This window comes from Catharus ustulatus, chromosome 3 (assembly GCF_009819885.2).
Source record: "Catharus ustulatus isolate bCatUst1 chromosome 3, bCatUst1.pri.v2, whole genome shotgun sequence".
Classification (NCBI taxonomy): Eukaryota; Metazoa; Chordata; class Aves; order Passeriformes; family Turdidae; genus Catharus; species Catharus ustulatus.
In genome coordinates this window covers 108,104,253-108,119,057 of record NC_046223.1, presented here as the reverse complement: position 1 = coordinate 108,119,057, position 14,805 = coordinate 108,104,253, and the positions used below count along the sequence as shown (strand labels likewise).

Below are 14,805 nucleotides of genomic sequence, written 5' to 3'. Positions count from 1 at the left end.
ATTTTATATTGTATTTTTTGTTAATTCCATTTTAGTGTCAAGGTGGATGAGGTTAAGAAGAGGTGAGGGAGGAGAAAAGAACTTGCTGTTGCCTGATATACTTAAGGTCTACCTAGAAAATGGAAATGGAGCATTCCATCTAGAACATGTTGGAAAATAAGCTTGGCAATATTTTGAAGGTGATGTTGATTCTTACATGTAGTGTTTTTTGTTTAATGAGAGTTCGTTTACAGTTATCTTTAGTCATGGAGTGAAAAGACAGGAAAAACAGTTTCCTTGACTTTCCTTCCTTGTTTTTGCTTGTTTGTTTCTAAGAAACCCTGGCTCAGAATGTTCCTAACTGTTCATTTCTCAAAATAGCATTTGAAGTTCTATATGAAGTTGTTATTTTATGAAGTTGCATAATCACAGAAGGTACCAGTATGTAGTTTTAATTATTCAAGAATATAGAAGCCACCTGGAAATGGTAGAGAAGTAGCAAGGCTTAAGATAAATAGCAGAATGGTGACATGAAAACTTTTATATTGGCAAATGGAACGCAGTCTCATTTTGGCAAGAAGAACTTATAGTTTGAAAATAGAAAACAGAAATAAGAGTTCAGGACATTTATGGTACTATAAACTTTTAGAAGGATGAACTGAAGAAAACCTAAAAGATCACTATGGGGATCTCTTACGTGTTTCGCTTACACTGTAAATTGCTGTGTAGTCAGCCCCAAATTAAAAGAGAAGACAAAAAGAGTAAGGAAACAGGGCAGCAAATCAACAGATAAATATGTTCCAATGTATCTAATATGGAAATTCTAGAGATATGATCTATTTTAAAAGAACCACTCTGTATGGAAAGAAAAGAGATTTATTCAGAATATGAAAACATTATTGCTTGTTATTTAGAGTAATGAACACAATCAAGGGAAGCACTGAAATTCCTGAAAAGGTTTTAAATCAGATGTGTTGTTTAGTGTTCTACAATGGTTTAATGAACTGTTGGACATATAGCAAGTTGTAGTTTTAAGGTAGGATTGGAAAAAAGAGTATCTGTTACTGTTGGTGATGGTTTTCTTGTTTGTTGTTCTGGGGGTTTTGAGTTGTATCTTGTTTTTATTCTGTTGGTTTGGTGGTTTTTATTTTTCTTTGTTAAGACAAACCATCTAGTTGACAGGGATGAGGAAGAAAATTATGTCCTTATTTACATCATTCTTTATGCCTCTTTGCTTCTCTGGAAAGATATATCACTTCAACAGTATCAATACTTATATAGAAATAGGTTGCTGGTGAAGGGTCTGGAGCACAGTTTCTGTGAGGAGCAGCAGAGGGAGCTGGGGCTGTTTAGCCTGGAGAAAAGGAGGCTCAAGGGGGACCTTACCAGTCCCTACAACCACATAAAAGGAGGTTGTACTGAGGTGGGGCTCAGTCTCTTCTCCTAGGTAACAAGTGACAGGAGGAGAGGAAATAGCTTCAAATTGCACCAAGGGAGGTTTAGTTTAGATATGGTGAGAAAAAAATTTATGGAAAGGGTTGTAAACCATTGGAACAAACTTCCCAGGCAAGTGGTGGAATCACTATCCCTGGAAGCATTCAAAAAATGTGTGGCTGTTGTACTGGAGGATGTGGTTTAGTGGTGTATACGGTGGTGGTTTTGGGTTGATGTTTGTACTTAATGTTCTTAAAGATTTATTCAAACCTTAACTATGCTATGATTCTATGATTTTATATGACAGGTGTAGCAGCATACTGAATTTTCACACAGAAATGCAGTTCTGGGTGATGTCACACAGGCATCAGAAGTTCCAGATAGAATGTAGTGGAAAAAATAAATGCAGTTTTTGAGCTTTGGGAGAAAGCATAGCTTTTTTTAAAGATGAAAACACCTCAAGATATAATTCCTAAAATCGTTGCATGTATTTATTTCTTGTCAGAATTAAGCATAGACTTTCTCATAAGCTGTTGTTAAAGCTCCCAGGCTCTAGAATTAGTGTTACTGAAAGAAAAATAAGTTAGAACAACCTGTGAGAAGTCAGTAAACACTAGAGAGATTCTCAGGAATCTACCCCAAACAGCTCACGTTGTGATTTGCACCAAACAGGCTGAATTAAACCAGGCTGAGTCAGAAGTGGAAAACAGTAAACGCCATTTGCAGCACTATGAAGACAAACAGAGAGAACATGAGGCTTGCATAAATAAGCACAAAGATTTACTAATTTCCAAAGGAAAGGAATTAGAGGTACGTGTGGTGGGTGGGTTCTTAATGGCTGTTGAAGTCAGATGGTCATGATTCTTCTAATATTTAATATAAATAATTCCACTTGTATAACATACAGACCATATTCATATACTCAGCTACACTGAGTATTCTCAGCTATGTCCTACACTGAGTGTGTAAAGCTAGTAAAGTAATTTTATATAAGTGAATTGAGTCCTCTTTTTTTCTGACAGGACAGCATTTCTGTCTTGACAGATAAATTAGGGTGTATCCATCCAGAGCCATTTCTTCCATCTTTTGCAATGAGAAGATTAAAATTACTTAAAATTTGTGGCTTAAGTTAAATTGAATAATATTGTTTTGGTTTCTTGGATGGCAAGTTTTTCCTTGTACAGGCCTGATATCTGGTCTTTTCAAGACTTACCTAATCAAGCTTTATTAACTAACTCTGAAATTACATCCCCAAGGACTTTTGGAAGACTGCCTATTTAAATATGGTGATTTTGGTTCCTTATTTATCTGCATTAGCTAAATAACTGTGATTATATTAAAAATCTTGGATACAATTCTTGGCACTGAAATGTTGTCAATAAAATTGTTAACTGAGTTTGCTGTAATGAAAACAGAAAGAACACAAAAATATTGTTCTTGCTTGGAGTTCGTGATTTTCTGTAGCATAAAATACTTGCTGTGAGGACTAAAAAGATTTTTGAAAAAATGTGACAATTATTTGAGTTTCAAACATTCCTTTAGGAAAAAATGGCAAAAGCAAAGCAAATCTTCTCGGAGCGCATCAAGGTCAGCAGAACTGTTAAAAGTCTTGATGCAGAAATGAATCGCTTGAGAGAGAAGATAAATTTAGAAAGCAGTCACCGTGGAAACAGAGAAGAAATAATCCAGTAAGTCATCTTTACTGTCTAAAACAGTTCAGGTAGGATGGAAAAGAGAGGGGAAAGAAGAGTTTTCTTACTGACTCACTGTGTGTTTATGTGTGTTTTTAGTACTTGAGCTGTGTATGAAGGTGTAGAAATGTGTTGTACTGATTCTCCCAGTACTGAACAGATTTAAGAGTCCTGAAACACCTTCCAGTGATTTTAAGCAGCATCTGTGCTATATATGTATATTATCAATAATCAAATGCCCTCTTAGTGTTTTGAAGCATCCCAGTTATGACTACACAAATTTAACTCACCATTATTTTATGATGTATTGAGTATTAAGTGTAATTAGAGACTAAGTAAGTAATGCAGAAGCTGGGCAGCTCCTTGAGGTTTGACTTCAGTGTATTTCAAGGAAGCACTTCCCTCAGATACTCTTGGGAAACCAGTCATTCATTCTACTTGGTGAAGGAGTTTATTTTCAAAAGAATTAAAAATAGAATTAAGATTTAATTTTTGTCCACATTTCATTTGTGAACAGTGTCTTTCTTGACTTATCAAATGCTTTTATCTTTCACATAAATCCTCACAAGGAACCTTTCATTTGAATATTTTGATTATCAAAATGATTTTCAGCATTTACCACAAAAGCTCAGTTTTAATGTAATGCGTATTATTCCTAACCTTTCTGTTAATTAAAACAGGCAATTTCATTATGCAAAGGAAAGATACGAGGATGCAAGCAATAAAGTAAAGAATTTAAGGAGATTTATTGCAGTGCTGGACGAAGTAATGACAGAGAGGCTCAAAGTGTATCGGCAGTTCCTAAGGTGAGTTTCAGGCAGTGTTCACAACCATCTTTTTAACCTAAGCTCGCTCCCAGTTTCAGTTTTATCATGCCTGAGAGTTCAGAGGCAGCCTGGACTGACAGCTGGAAAAGCAGTGAGGTAGTGGAGCCTGTATTTTGCTTCATCCCAAAGACCTCAGCTGTGCTGACTGCATCCAAGGCAGTTCTGTTTGAGTGCTGGTTTTGCTCAGTAAAATGTTAGCAACATACCAGGACTTGAAATAATCTGGGCTGTCACTCTTTTTTATTGATTATAATCAGTGGTGCTGAGCTCCTATCATTTCATTGTGGGCCAAACACTTCTTTGCTCTGTGCTGAAAAATTTTTAAGATCTTGATTCAGATTCTGTAATTTCTCAGCTTCTTCTCCATTACTTTGTACACCCCTTTTCTCTTGCTTCAGTTCCTTAAAATCCTAAACCTGTCCATGAAGATTCTGTTGTTGCCTTCATTCCAAAGGATTCTCTCCACTACATCTAATGTCACCCACTTTAGAGTGCAGTTGATTTTGGGAGAATGTTGTTATTGGAGGAGGGGTACATGCTTAATGATGTTCATGAACTGTCGATGAAAATCTGTTGTTACTTTTTCATGTATTTAAAAACTTGTTCCCCTAATGTTTGTCTGCTTGATTTAAGGAGCCTTTCTATGCAATGCAAACTCCACTTTGAGCACTTATTACGTGTTCGAGGTTGCTCTGGACATATCATTTTTGATCACAAGAATGAGACACTTTCCATAACAGTAAGTTATTTTATATTACTTCAATTACCATAATACATAATGAATTATTATTTGTTTTAGTCTCAGGTGCTAGAAATGCATTGCAAATGATAGAGTAAATTGTATTTCCCTCTCCAAATTGTGATACACTAAGTTGTAGCGTTATAAATATTCTGAACAAGTAATCAGTTTAATCAAATAAAAGAGTTAGTTATGATTGCAACTAGAAAATTGTGAAGTGTAAGTTATAGAAATGTTAGGAGTGTTGTGCTTGGAATATGCAGCCATAGGAACCTCACTAAGAAGTTGCTGGACTTCTGTGTTTTGGTTAAAAGATAATGGAGACTGTCATGCACACCAGTTATGCTGCTTAGGACCCCCCTACCCTTCCCATCTCGGTTTGAATATCAATTATTTCAATCAGTTGACCTCAGTAGAGATGACCAATGATTGCTTTAGGATAAGAATATTGATGAAGTTATATAAGTAACAAAACCAGTCATTGCAAAGGTTAAATTTAAGAGTGGGCATATTATGCATGGTAGTAAAATAACTTATGTAACAATGATTCAGCAGAAAAAGTAAGTGAAAATGGCTGGATTTTGTCTGTTGGGAGGAACACATTGGAGCAGTTTCCAAAAGCCTGAGTGAAGAAGTGTCTGCTTATTCACATCAAATTGGTGTTGGATAAGTTTCTTCCATCCCATTTGGTGCCAGTAAGATGTTGTTGAAAACAAGCAAAGACAGAAAATATTGCCATTTTAAATGGGCAGGTTGCTACTTACAAGGAATAAATGTGGAATGGTCATCCAGTCTTTCAAAATAACTCATTCCTGGTTCACTGATAGGAAGTTCACCAGTATTTGTGTGATTGTGTAATGGCTCTAGTTGTTATTTAAAAACTTAATGCAGGAAAGCTTCAATAGGTTTTTTTTTCTATGTGTCCCTTTTAACACAGATCCAAAAGAGTTTTATAATGGATTTATTTACTTTAGTTTCTGTAGGAGACTTCAGTTTTAGGGATTAAGGGGAAAAATGAGCAGTGGCAACATAAATACCTATCACAGTCCTGATTAGACAGGTGAAGCACATATATCTGAAGAACTAAACTCAGTCCATAAAATATCAAGTCATTACTTGACTTTATCAGAATATATTTTTTTAATAGCTGATGTCTCACGTATCTCACAAAAGAGATCCATATTTAGTCAAGGAATGTAAGTTGCAAAAAGAAAACAATTCCCTGAAAAAAAAAGATTCCACTTATTTGCCTGCTGCACTTTTTAAAGGCCAAAGCAATTAGTAGGGCAAGAAAATGCCCAAGGTTCATCTTACAGGATTGCCACAAGATGTCATCATAATCAATGTAACCAAATGGCTCTTCACAGTGTTTCATGTATTCCATATAAAGAATCCCTTCCTCATTTAAAATTCTTCTGTAAATGAATTACCTGCTTTTCTGTGGTACCTGGTAACCATGGGATTTTACTGTTATGTAAACATCTATGTTGACATTTATTAAACACTGTTTAACAGCTATTAAAAAAAGATTTGAATAAAAAAACTCTGGCAGAGTCATTCAATCTGTTCAGTGTGTATGACTGTGATAGAAAAAGTTGCAGAGATCCTAGAAATGTGTTAGTAAATGGTTAGGAGCCATCCCATTCCAGAATGGCAGTTGCAGTGAAATGCAGAAAATTGTTTTTAAGTGATGTCTGTCTGTTCATATATAATTTGTTTGCTGTTAAAACTATGATTCTATTAGTATGTCTTCATCTCAGATTTAAAAATTGCTCCAATATTTTTATTTCAAGGTTCAGCCTCGAGAGGAAGAAAAAACTGCTCGTAGTGATCTGAGATCCTTATCAGGAGGTGAACGTTCCTTCTCCACAGTTTGTTTCATTCTGTCTCTGTGGAACATTTCTGAATCTCCTTTCAGATGCATGGATGAATTTGATGTCTACATGGTATAGTTTAAACTTAAATTATGTCTCCCATTCTGATTTGTATAAAGTGGTGAAGTCGTTGGGTTGTTACTTGTATTTGGTTAGATTTAAAACCTCTGTAGTTAATTGTAAATTATAAAAAAGCCCCCAAACCAAAGTCAAAATCCCCCAAAACAAAATTTGTTAGTGATCTTGTTTGCTTTGTTTGGTAGCTTTTGAAAGCTGTTTTGTTTCTGAAGTTGGTATCCAGAAATATGAGCCTTTCTGTTAATTCACATGCTCAAACCTTTGTTCAGCACAAAAATAATAAATCAGCTGTTACTGTGTTTGTCAGAGGTTGACTCTGCATATTGCTGGGACATTCTGGGCTTGGCATGTGCTTTGGTTTCTGCCAGTTTTGAGATCAGTATGGGGTTTTTTTCAGAGCAAATGTGACAATTGGGTTCATCATTGCTACTCATTTTGTAGAAACTCGTACTTCAGCTAGGAGCATGTTTCCAATATGTTGGAAAGCAGAATAATGAACAATAAATACTAATTTTAGCTAGAACTGTTAAATCATATTTTTGTGTACAGCTTCCCTAGACAGGCCACTCACTCATTTTGAAATTTATTTTCTTTTTTAAAAGATTCATTTTGTATTTATTAATGTGGTATGAGTTTGAGAAAATATTTACTTCTCTGAGACAAAGATTTGATACTGGCTTGTTTAATTTTGCCTCAGTGTCCCTTCCTCAATCATTTATTAGATCATTTATATCAATCATTTATTTACTTGGAATCACTTAGAGGGAACAAAGATAATATGGTCTATATTAAAGAATTTCAAAAAGGAGAGCATGCATCTAAGGTAGTGAAGCAGTCATTTTTCAGCCAGCTTTCAAATCTTAGATCCTCATTTAAAAGTTAGTGGTGCACAAGTTTATCCATCTTTCCAGAAAAGCGTGGATGCTCAGAACTGTAGGCCTTGCAAAGAACTTACGTGTCATCTATTCCATAAATTATTCCATGCAATTTGTCTTTCCTCTGCAGTTCCAGTAAGTGCAGCCTTACTGTCCACATGTTCTGTAGTTACTCTTGGTGTAATCACAGAGTTCCACCACATGAGGACTCCACGGCGTATTTTTGTGGGAGATCTCTGCTTTCATGAGGATCAGTGCACAGCACCAGAGCTTTCTTAGTCCCTCCTGATAACAGCTTCTATTGCACATCCTTTTCAGTATGCCTAATGCATAAGGTTGCCTCCAAAATAGCAATAATGATAATAACAATAATAATCCTAATAAAAACAAGCTCCATCATATCATAGGTTTCATGGAGCCCTTAAATCCTTTCAGGTGATTTTTCAGGCAGGATTTTACAGGAAACATTCTGCTAAAGTGCAGTTCATCTCAGCATACCAATAAAGTAAGAACTATTGTATGTCCATCAAAGATGATAGAAGAACACTGTAAGTAGATGAGTGTGTGATTTTTCTGATAGAAGATTTCCATTGTCCATATAAAGTACAATGTACAGTCTAAGAATTTCCCAGACTATAATTTGTAGCTTTTAGATTTTTACCCTAATGTTTCTCCAGTTTTTCGTAGGTTTTATTAGTATTATTTAGCCAAACTTGACTGTATAGCAGTTAAATCTGGTAGATTTTCTAGAATCATGTTCTCTAATGTATTTATTACTGTCAGTGTCACTACCTGAGAAATCTTTTGTCTTTAGGATATGGTTAACAGAAGAATTGCCATCGATATGATTCTGGAGAGGGCTGACTTCCAGCGGCATCGACAGTTCATTTTGTTCACCCCCCTGAGCATGAGGTAACACTGCTGTGGGTTATTTCAGGATACAAGAATTGCAAGGCAGTTCTCTTGCAAGGAGTGGAACTTGAAAATATTGAATATGAGGAGAACAAAATTCTACTGTTTGTAGCAGTAGAAAATAAACAATTAAGCAGTTCACTGCTGATGGTTCTGTGAATTTGAAAGAGTTTTTTTAATAGGGTTTTTTTTTTTACTCTTCCTTACATAATGGTAATTCAGTGGCACTTGAATCAATTTATCTGAAGTAAAACAACTTTTAGAAATGTTTTATTTTGTCAAACAGGCTCTTCTTAGCTTAGCTTTGTATTTCCCTCTCCCCTTCCAAAAATAACAAAAGACTTGAGATTTTTTTCAGTTAATACTACCCTACTTTCAAGGGATTTGTCATTGCAGTTGATTTTATTTTCTGGCTTTTAATGTTGCTGATCTAGAGACTCATAGCTTACACCATGTTTTGAATTTTTGATCTAATGGTTCAAAATTCTTTCAAAACCTTTATGTAAAACCCTGGTAGAGCCATTCCCAGTTTAAGGGGACAGTCATGTCTCCAACCTTGTGCAGCCAGCTCCTCTCTATTGACCCAGTGTGACCAGTGAAGCCTGTGAGGGTAATTAAAGCAGTCTTCAAAAAGAAGTTAATTTATTCCTAATTGTCTTCCCTCACTAAAGTATATAAAAAGTAGAGTAGTGGTATCTGTTGTTATTTCAGTGGAAATGCTTTTGTGGAGATTTTCTGAAGCTAATAAGTACACAGGAATTTTTGTATGGTTACTGTTGAAAGAATTAGTAATTCAAGTTCAGTTTGAATTTGCTATACTGTTCCATGTTTCATGTTCAGCAAACATTAAATTTAACAGAAATATGGTAGCAGATTCAGGAAAAATCCATTTAGGATCATCAGTGGAGAAGCCTGTTTAAATTTATGTTTAGTAACTCTGCTCATTCTTAGTATGTTGTGATAGATTACATGTGTGTATAGTGTGTGCTACTTCAGGACCTTTAAGGCAAATCCTTACTTGTATTCCATCATTTGCTCATTTGGAGGTTTTCATTAAAGAGCCTTTTCTTTAGTTAAGGCAGTCTAACTGTTAGAAATCACATGATAGAAATGAGTGCTTGTCTTTACCTCATGTTTTTGTTAAATTGGGCCCAGGATCAGTTCAGTGAAGCCTGAACTTCACATTATTGTTTTTTAAAACTGTCAAAGAAAAGAGGTGGAGTTAATTAAAGGGGAAAATATGTAAGTAATGTAAAGAATCAAATGGAAATACTGAAATTCTTGGAGAAGAAACATTGTTTAAATGATGCATCCTTTATTTTTAGTTCTCTGCCTACGAGTCCCCATATTCGAATCCTCCGCATGCCAGACCCTCCAAGAGACCAAAGAACACTGAATTTCCAAAATAGGAATGACAGAGATGAAGATCAATAAGTATCTCTGTATGAATATGGTATAATATTGAAGACAAATGTGGAATAATATATGTAAAATTATTGCTTCCTGATGCTGAAAAAGATGATGATTTGTTAGATACTCTCAGGAAGATATTTCTGTATTGTTATTAATTATTTTTTAAAGCATTACTGTGTGTGCACAGAACAAGAATAAGCACAGTTTGGATGAGGATAAAATTTTAAATGTTTTGTTGATATTTTTAGCTACCAGCTATAGAATTTTTTTATCTGTTGTTCTGTTTTTTCTTCTGGAAAAGTTGAAATATATTTTGTATAACTATGAAATAATATTTTAATAAACCGTTTGAACTGATACTTGTGGTAATGTTTTAGTGTCTCTACACACCTAAAATTAGCATTAAGTTGAAAATACTGTTTTCTTCCTAGCTATGCTTTATTTCTTACATGTGTGGTAGGTAATTAATACATGCAGTAAAGTCTGTTTCATTTATTTTCCAGTGAAACCTCAGTACCTGAACATGAGAAACTAATAGAACTTATACTTTCATAATTAGAAAAGGGAAAAAATTTATCTGTGGTATATTTTCTTGGCAGGAAAATAGTTCTTTCATTACTTTTCTAAAGAGCTTGAGTGTCTTTGGACATGAGGTGACCAAACCTAGCAAGCTTTGTCGTTATAAACCTATATTCTTAATTCTAATGAACTGGTTCTTACACACTCTTAAGCTTCCAGGTACAGAATAAGTCTCTAAATATTCATTTTATTATAATAAACTAAAGAGACTCAAGTCTTTCCAATCTATAGGAATGAAGTAGAGTAAGAATTTTGGGAAAAAATACAGTAACTTTTCTACAGCATTGTAGACCTGTGTTTTGTCGGGTCTCCCTGCCCTCCCATGTTTCCCTGGGAGTAGTGCACTTAAACTTGATTTGTTTAGATATTGCAAGCATTTACTGGGGATAAGAGAGAGAAGGAAGAAACAGATTTTTCAAACTCACTCAAGTTAACCTTTTTTTCCTCTCTTGTTCTTTTTTCCTCCAGGACCTTGAAATTTTTGGCAGCTCTTCAAAAATCGCTTTTTAGAGTTCAGCTGCATTTCTTTTTTGTTTTTGTCTTGGGGGATTTTTTTGCTGTTGTTTGATGTTATGCAGCTACAAAAGCTGTTGAGACTACTCAGAGAACAGCATTCAGCAGTTTCTGCACTTTTTTACTGAATAGCAGTTCCTCAATAAAACCTTATTACATGACTTTGTAGTGTAATTTGTTTTCAGTAGCAGCACGGTATTAATTTTGTAGGTTTCTTTAAAATATGGAAGCTAGGTAAGACTTGAAGGAAATAACACCTTACAGAATCATGGAACCATAAAAAATGCTGATCCATCAGCTGTGTGATGTTCCCAGCTTCTGGCAAGTTGAGTTGGAGGTCCCTTAATTCCTCAGAGAGCCGTTGATTAATGACAGCAGGCCTGTAGTAGACTCACAAGATGACATTGCATTATTTGTATGTCCCTTGATTCTTACTTAGAGGCTTGCAGCTGTGCCATTGCCCACTGTAGGGTCCATACATTACATCCCTCCCGTGACTTACAATGCCACCCCACCCACTTCTGCCCTGCCCATCCCTCCTGAGCCTGTAACCATCCGACAGGGCACTCCAATCACAGGACTAAGCCCACACAGTTTCACTTGTGCCAGTGATATCAAATCTCTGGGATTGGGCCAAAGGCTTGAGGTGGTCTTGTTCCTCATGCTATGTGCATTAGTGTAGAAACATTTCAGGTGTGGTGCTTTGCAAGCCTGAAGGAGATGGGGAGATCCCATTAGTTTTCTCAAGTTCTGGCACACTGTCCCATCACTCCCCAGTGGCAAGCCTGGTTTTGTCCCTTTCCTCCTTCCAAGCTGGTTTTACAGTTCTGTCAATGAGCCCTGCTGGCTCCTGTGCTAGAGCTCTTTTTCCCCTCTGAGATAGGTGCATCTCATCAGGTGTCAATAGAGCAAGTGTTGACTAGATATTCTCGTGGTAAAAAAATTTTTTTTTTGCCTATACCAGTCTTGGAGCCATGTATTGGCATGGTGGATCTGCCTATTCCTGGCAATGTTATTCCTTATTACCAAGGAAAATCACTACGTGTGCTTCTGATCCTTCAACCTTCAACCCAAGGCCCTGAAGTCCCTTTTGATTGTCCTTGGAATTCTCTTGGTTTTTTTCGTCACTGCTGGCTTGAACAACCAATAGTAGATAGTATTCAGAGGGCCTTACTAGATTGGAGAGTTTTCCAGTAATTTCTCTTATCCATGCCCCTGGGAGCCAGCAGAATTCCCCCTGACTTGGGTGTGTTCTGCATACCAGGCCTTCCCTCATCTCCCTGCCCTTGAAGGGAGTCTGCTGCTACAGCTGCCCTTTTCCTGGTGACAGAGCAGGTCTGGATGTGGGGTACAGGAGGTGTTGCTTTAGGAGGCCCCTCTGTCCCACCAGGACCTTCACCCACCTCATCATCTGGCCTTGTTCCAGAGCCTCATACCTGTTGAAGGTTTCAGTTCTACTTGTTTCCAGGAGGAGGAGGAACCTCCTCCTGGTATGTGGAGTGACCTGCTTTCAGCCTTCATCTTTGACAGACCCTTGAGTAAAAGACCTTGACTAATTACCCTGCAGGGTTCTGAGTCCACCTGCTCCTCCACTACAGAGGAGGTTGGAGACTCCTGAGGCTTGAGACTGTGGCATCTCTGTAACTAATCTTGCTTGCTGTAAAATCTCTTGCTTGTTCACTCGAATACCACATAGCCTGTTCACTTCCTCCCGTATTCCTTCACCTGTCACTGCTCCTCAGCCTCTGCACACCTGCAAAGGAGCTTTTTGTTGGCCCCAGCCTGGCAAACTGGCACTCCTGTCAGCCTGTGACCTGCACAGCTACCTCTGTCCTCAGCACACTGGCTGTCCAGAGGCTCTGGCACAGCTGCTTCAGGGACTCCAGCTGCAGGGGACTGAGCCCCAGGCCGTGTTATCCCTAGCTGGGGAAGCTTCACTGGTACACAGGTACAGCTGGGGCTGAAGGGATCTTTTCATGCTCTTCTCCACCAGGCACTGTGCCTGTGCTGTGACCTCAGGAGCCCAGGGGAATGGGCAGACTGCAGGCAGCTGTGAGCAGGTTACTGACAGAAGAGGGCCAGGCTTTTGTTAATGTGTGTGCTGCAAGGGACACACAGCAGTCATTGATCAGTGGGGAGGATCTGGCTGAGTAAAACAGCAGGGACTGTTCATGATGGAGGTAAGAGGCATTTGAGAATTATGCAAACAGGCTGTAAAATCTCTGTCCTTGGAAGGTTTTGGAGTCTACTGAATAGACTTCTGCATCTCCTTCAACAGGGAGCTGAGCAAGAGATCTATGAAGGTCCTTACCCATCTGAACATTTCCATAATTCCACAGTTCAAGGTACTTACACCTTTAGGACTATGTGAAGATACTGGGGGGCACCTTACAAAGTGCATGCTTGGCAAAACTTGTTTGGAACCAGCAGGTTGAGGGAGGTGACTCCTGCTCTCTGGTGTTGTGAGATCCTGCCTGGAGTACTGCGCACAGGTCTGGCATCCTCAGCACTGGAAGAGCATAGACCTGTTGGAGCAGGATCAGAGGGGGCTACAAAGATGCTCAGAGGGCTGGAGAACCTCTGCTGTGGAGGCAAACTGAGAACTGGGTCTGTTGAGCCTGGAGAAGGCTCCAGAAAGAGCTCATAGCACCTTCCAGTACTTAAAGGGGCTGCACGACAACTGGAAAGGGACTTCTTACAAGGGCATGCGATGACAGGACAAGGGGGAGCAGCTTTAAACTGACAGATAGTAGATTTAGATTAAATATAAGGAGTAAGTTCTTTATTGTGGGGGTAGTGAGGCAGTGGAATTGTTTGCCCAAAGAATTTGTGAACACCCCATCTCTGAAAGTGCTCAACATCAGGCTGGATGGGGCCCTGGGCAACCTGTTTTAATGGAAGATGTCCCTGCAGGGAGTTGGAATTGAATCATCTTTAAGGTCCCTCTCAACCCAAACCATTATTTGATTCTAAGACATGATCACAAGCCACATGTTTAGCTTGACTCGATTTTATGATGAAATTGGAGTATGTTTTAGATCCTTTTACAGTATGAAATAGAATGGCATTGCATTATTTCCTCTTGATTTTCTTCAGCATCCAAAAAAAAAAAAAAAGGCAAGACTGCAGAGGCAGGAAAGGGTAAAGCATTTATCTTCATTAGCCTTCTGTAATGAGTTATGTGGAGAAAAGGGCTTAAGGAAAATTAGTACATTCCTACTGAGCTAACACTTCAGCTTTCTCCCAAGGTTTTTGGACTTGAAATATTGGAGGAGGTAGCAACAATTCTCCTCTTTCATTCAAATGAGCACATTGTATTCATTCTAATCTACCCCTGTACTTGATGAGGACGTGTTCCTGACTGTATAATTATTATAAGCATATTGTCATGGTGGGGAATTAATTCTGAATAAACAATTACTGAAGGCCTTGTATGGATGCACTTATTTTTGCAGTGATTCTACTAAGGTCTCAAAACTGTCATATTCTTGGTTCTTTAAATACAAAGTTTACTGTAGTGGTTGCCTAGAGAGAAGATTGCAGTGCTGATGTCACATTTTTGAATTTGAGTTGTTGGTCATTTTGGATGGCAGTGCATTGCTTAATGCTGCACTAAAGTAAATGGAGCCTGTCTAGCTACATAAATTCAAGATGCAGGAAAACAGAATGAGAGATTGCTTCTCATATATGTAAACCAGAGGCATAAAATCTGGGAAGTATTCAAGGTGGGCACATCATTCTCAGAAGTATGCAATTTCTAGAATGTGTGTTTCAAGTTAGGGCCAAATGCATGAAGTATGCTCCTCCCTAATTTGCTAAGACAATTACCTGTGTAGTGTAAGTAAAATTCTGATATTAGAAAATGCAGTTGTTATTTCTACTTTTTCTGTT

General features: G+C 37.7%; 1 protein-coding gene across 3 annotated transcripts in view; it reads left to right on the top strand.

The window, feature by feature from the left end:
* The window catches only part of LOC116994145 (structural maintenance of chromosomes protein 6-like), a 37,710-nt gene extending 27,529 nt beyond the window's left edge, over positions 1 to 10,181 (top strand). For all 3 annotated transcript variants that reach the window (XM_033055615.1, XM_033055616.2, XM_033055614.2), the window contains exons 22-28: positions 2,086 to 2,223; positions 2,956 to 3,101; positions 3,785 to 3,910; positions 4,565 to 4,670; positions 6,464 to 6,616; positions 8,312 to 8,409; positions 9,735 to 10,181. In XM_033055615.1, the coding sequence (XP_032911506.1) occupies positions 2,086 to 2,223; positions 2,956 to 3,101; positions 3,785 to 3,910; positions 4,565 to 4,670; positions 6,464 to 6,616; positions 8,312 to 8,409; positions 9,735 to 9,843 (876 nt within the window). In that variant the 3' untranslated portion in view covers positions 9,844 to 10,181. The remainder of the gene's footprint in view (positions 1 to 2,085; positions 2,224 to 2,955; positions 3,102 to 3,784; positions 3,911 to 4,564; positions 4,671 to 6,463; positions 6,617 to 8,311; positions 8,410 to 9,734) is intronic.
* Positions 10,182 to 14,805: the final 4,624 nt, after the last annotated feature.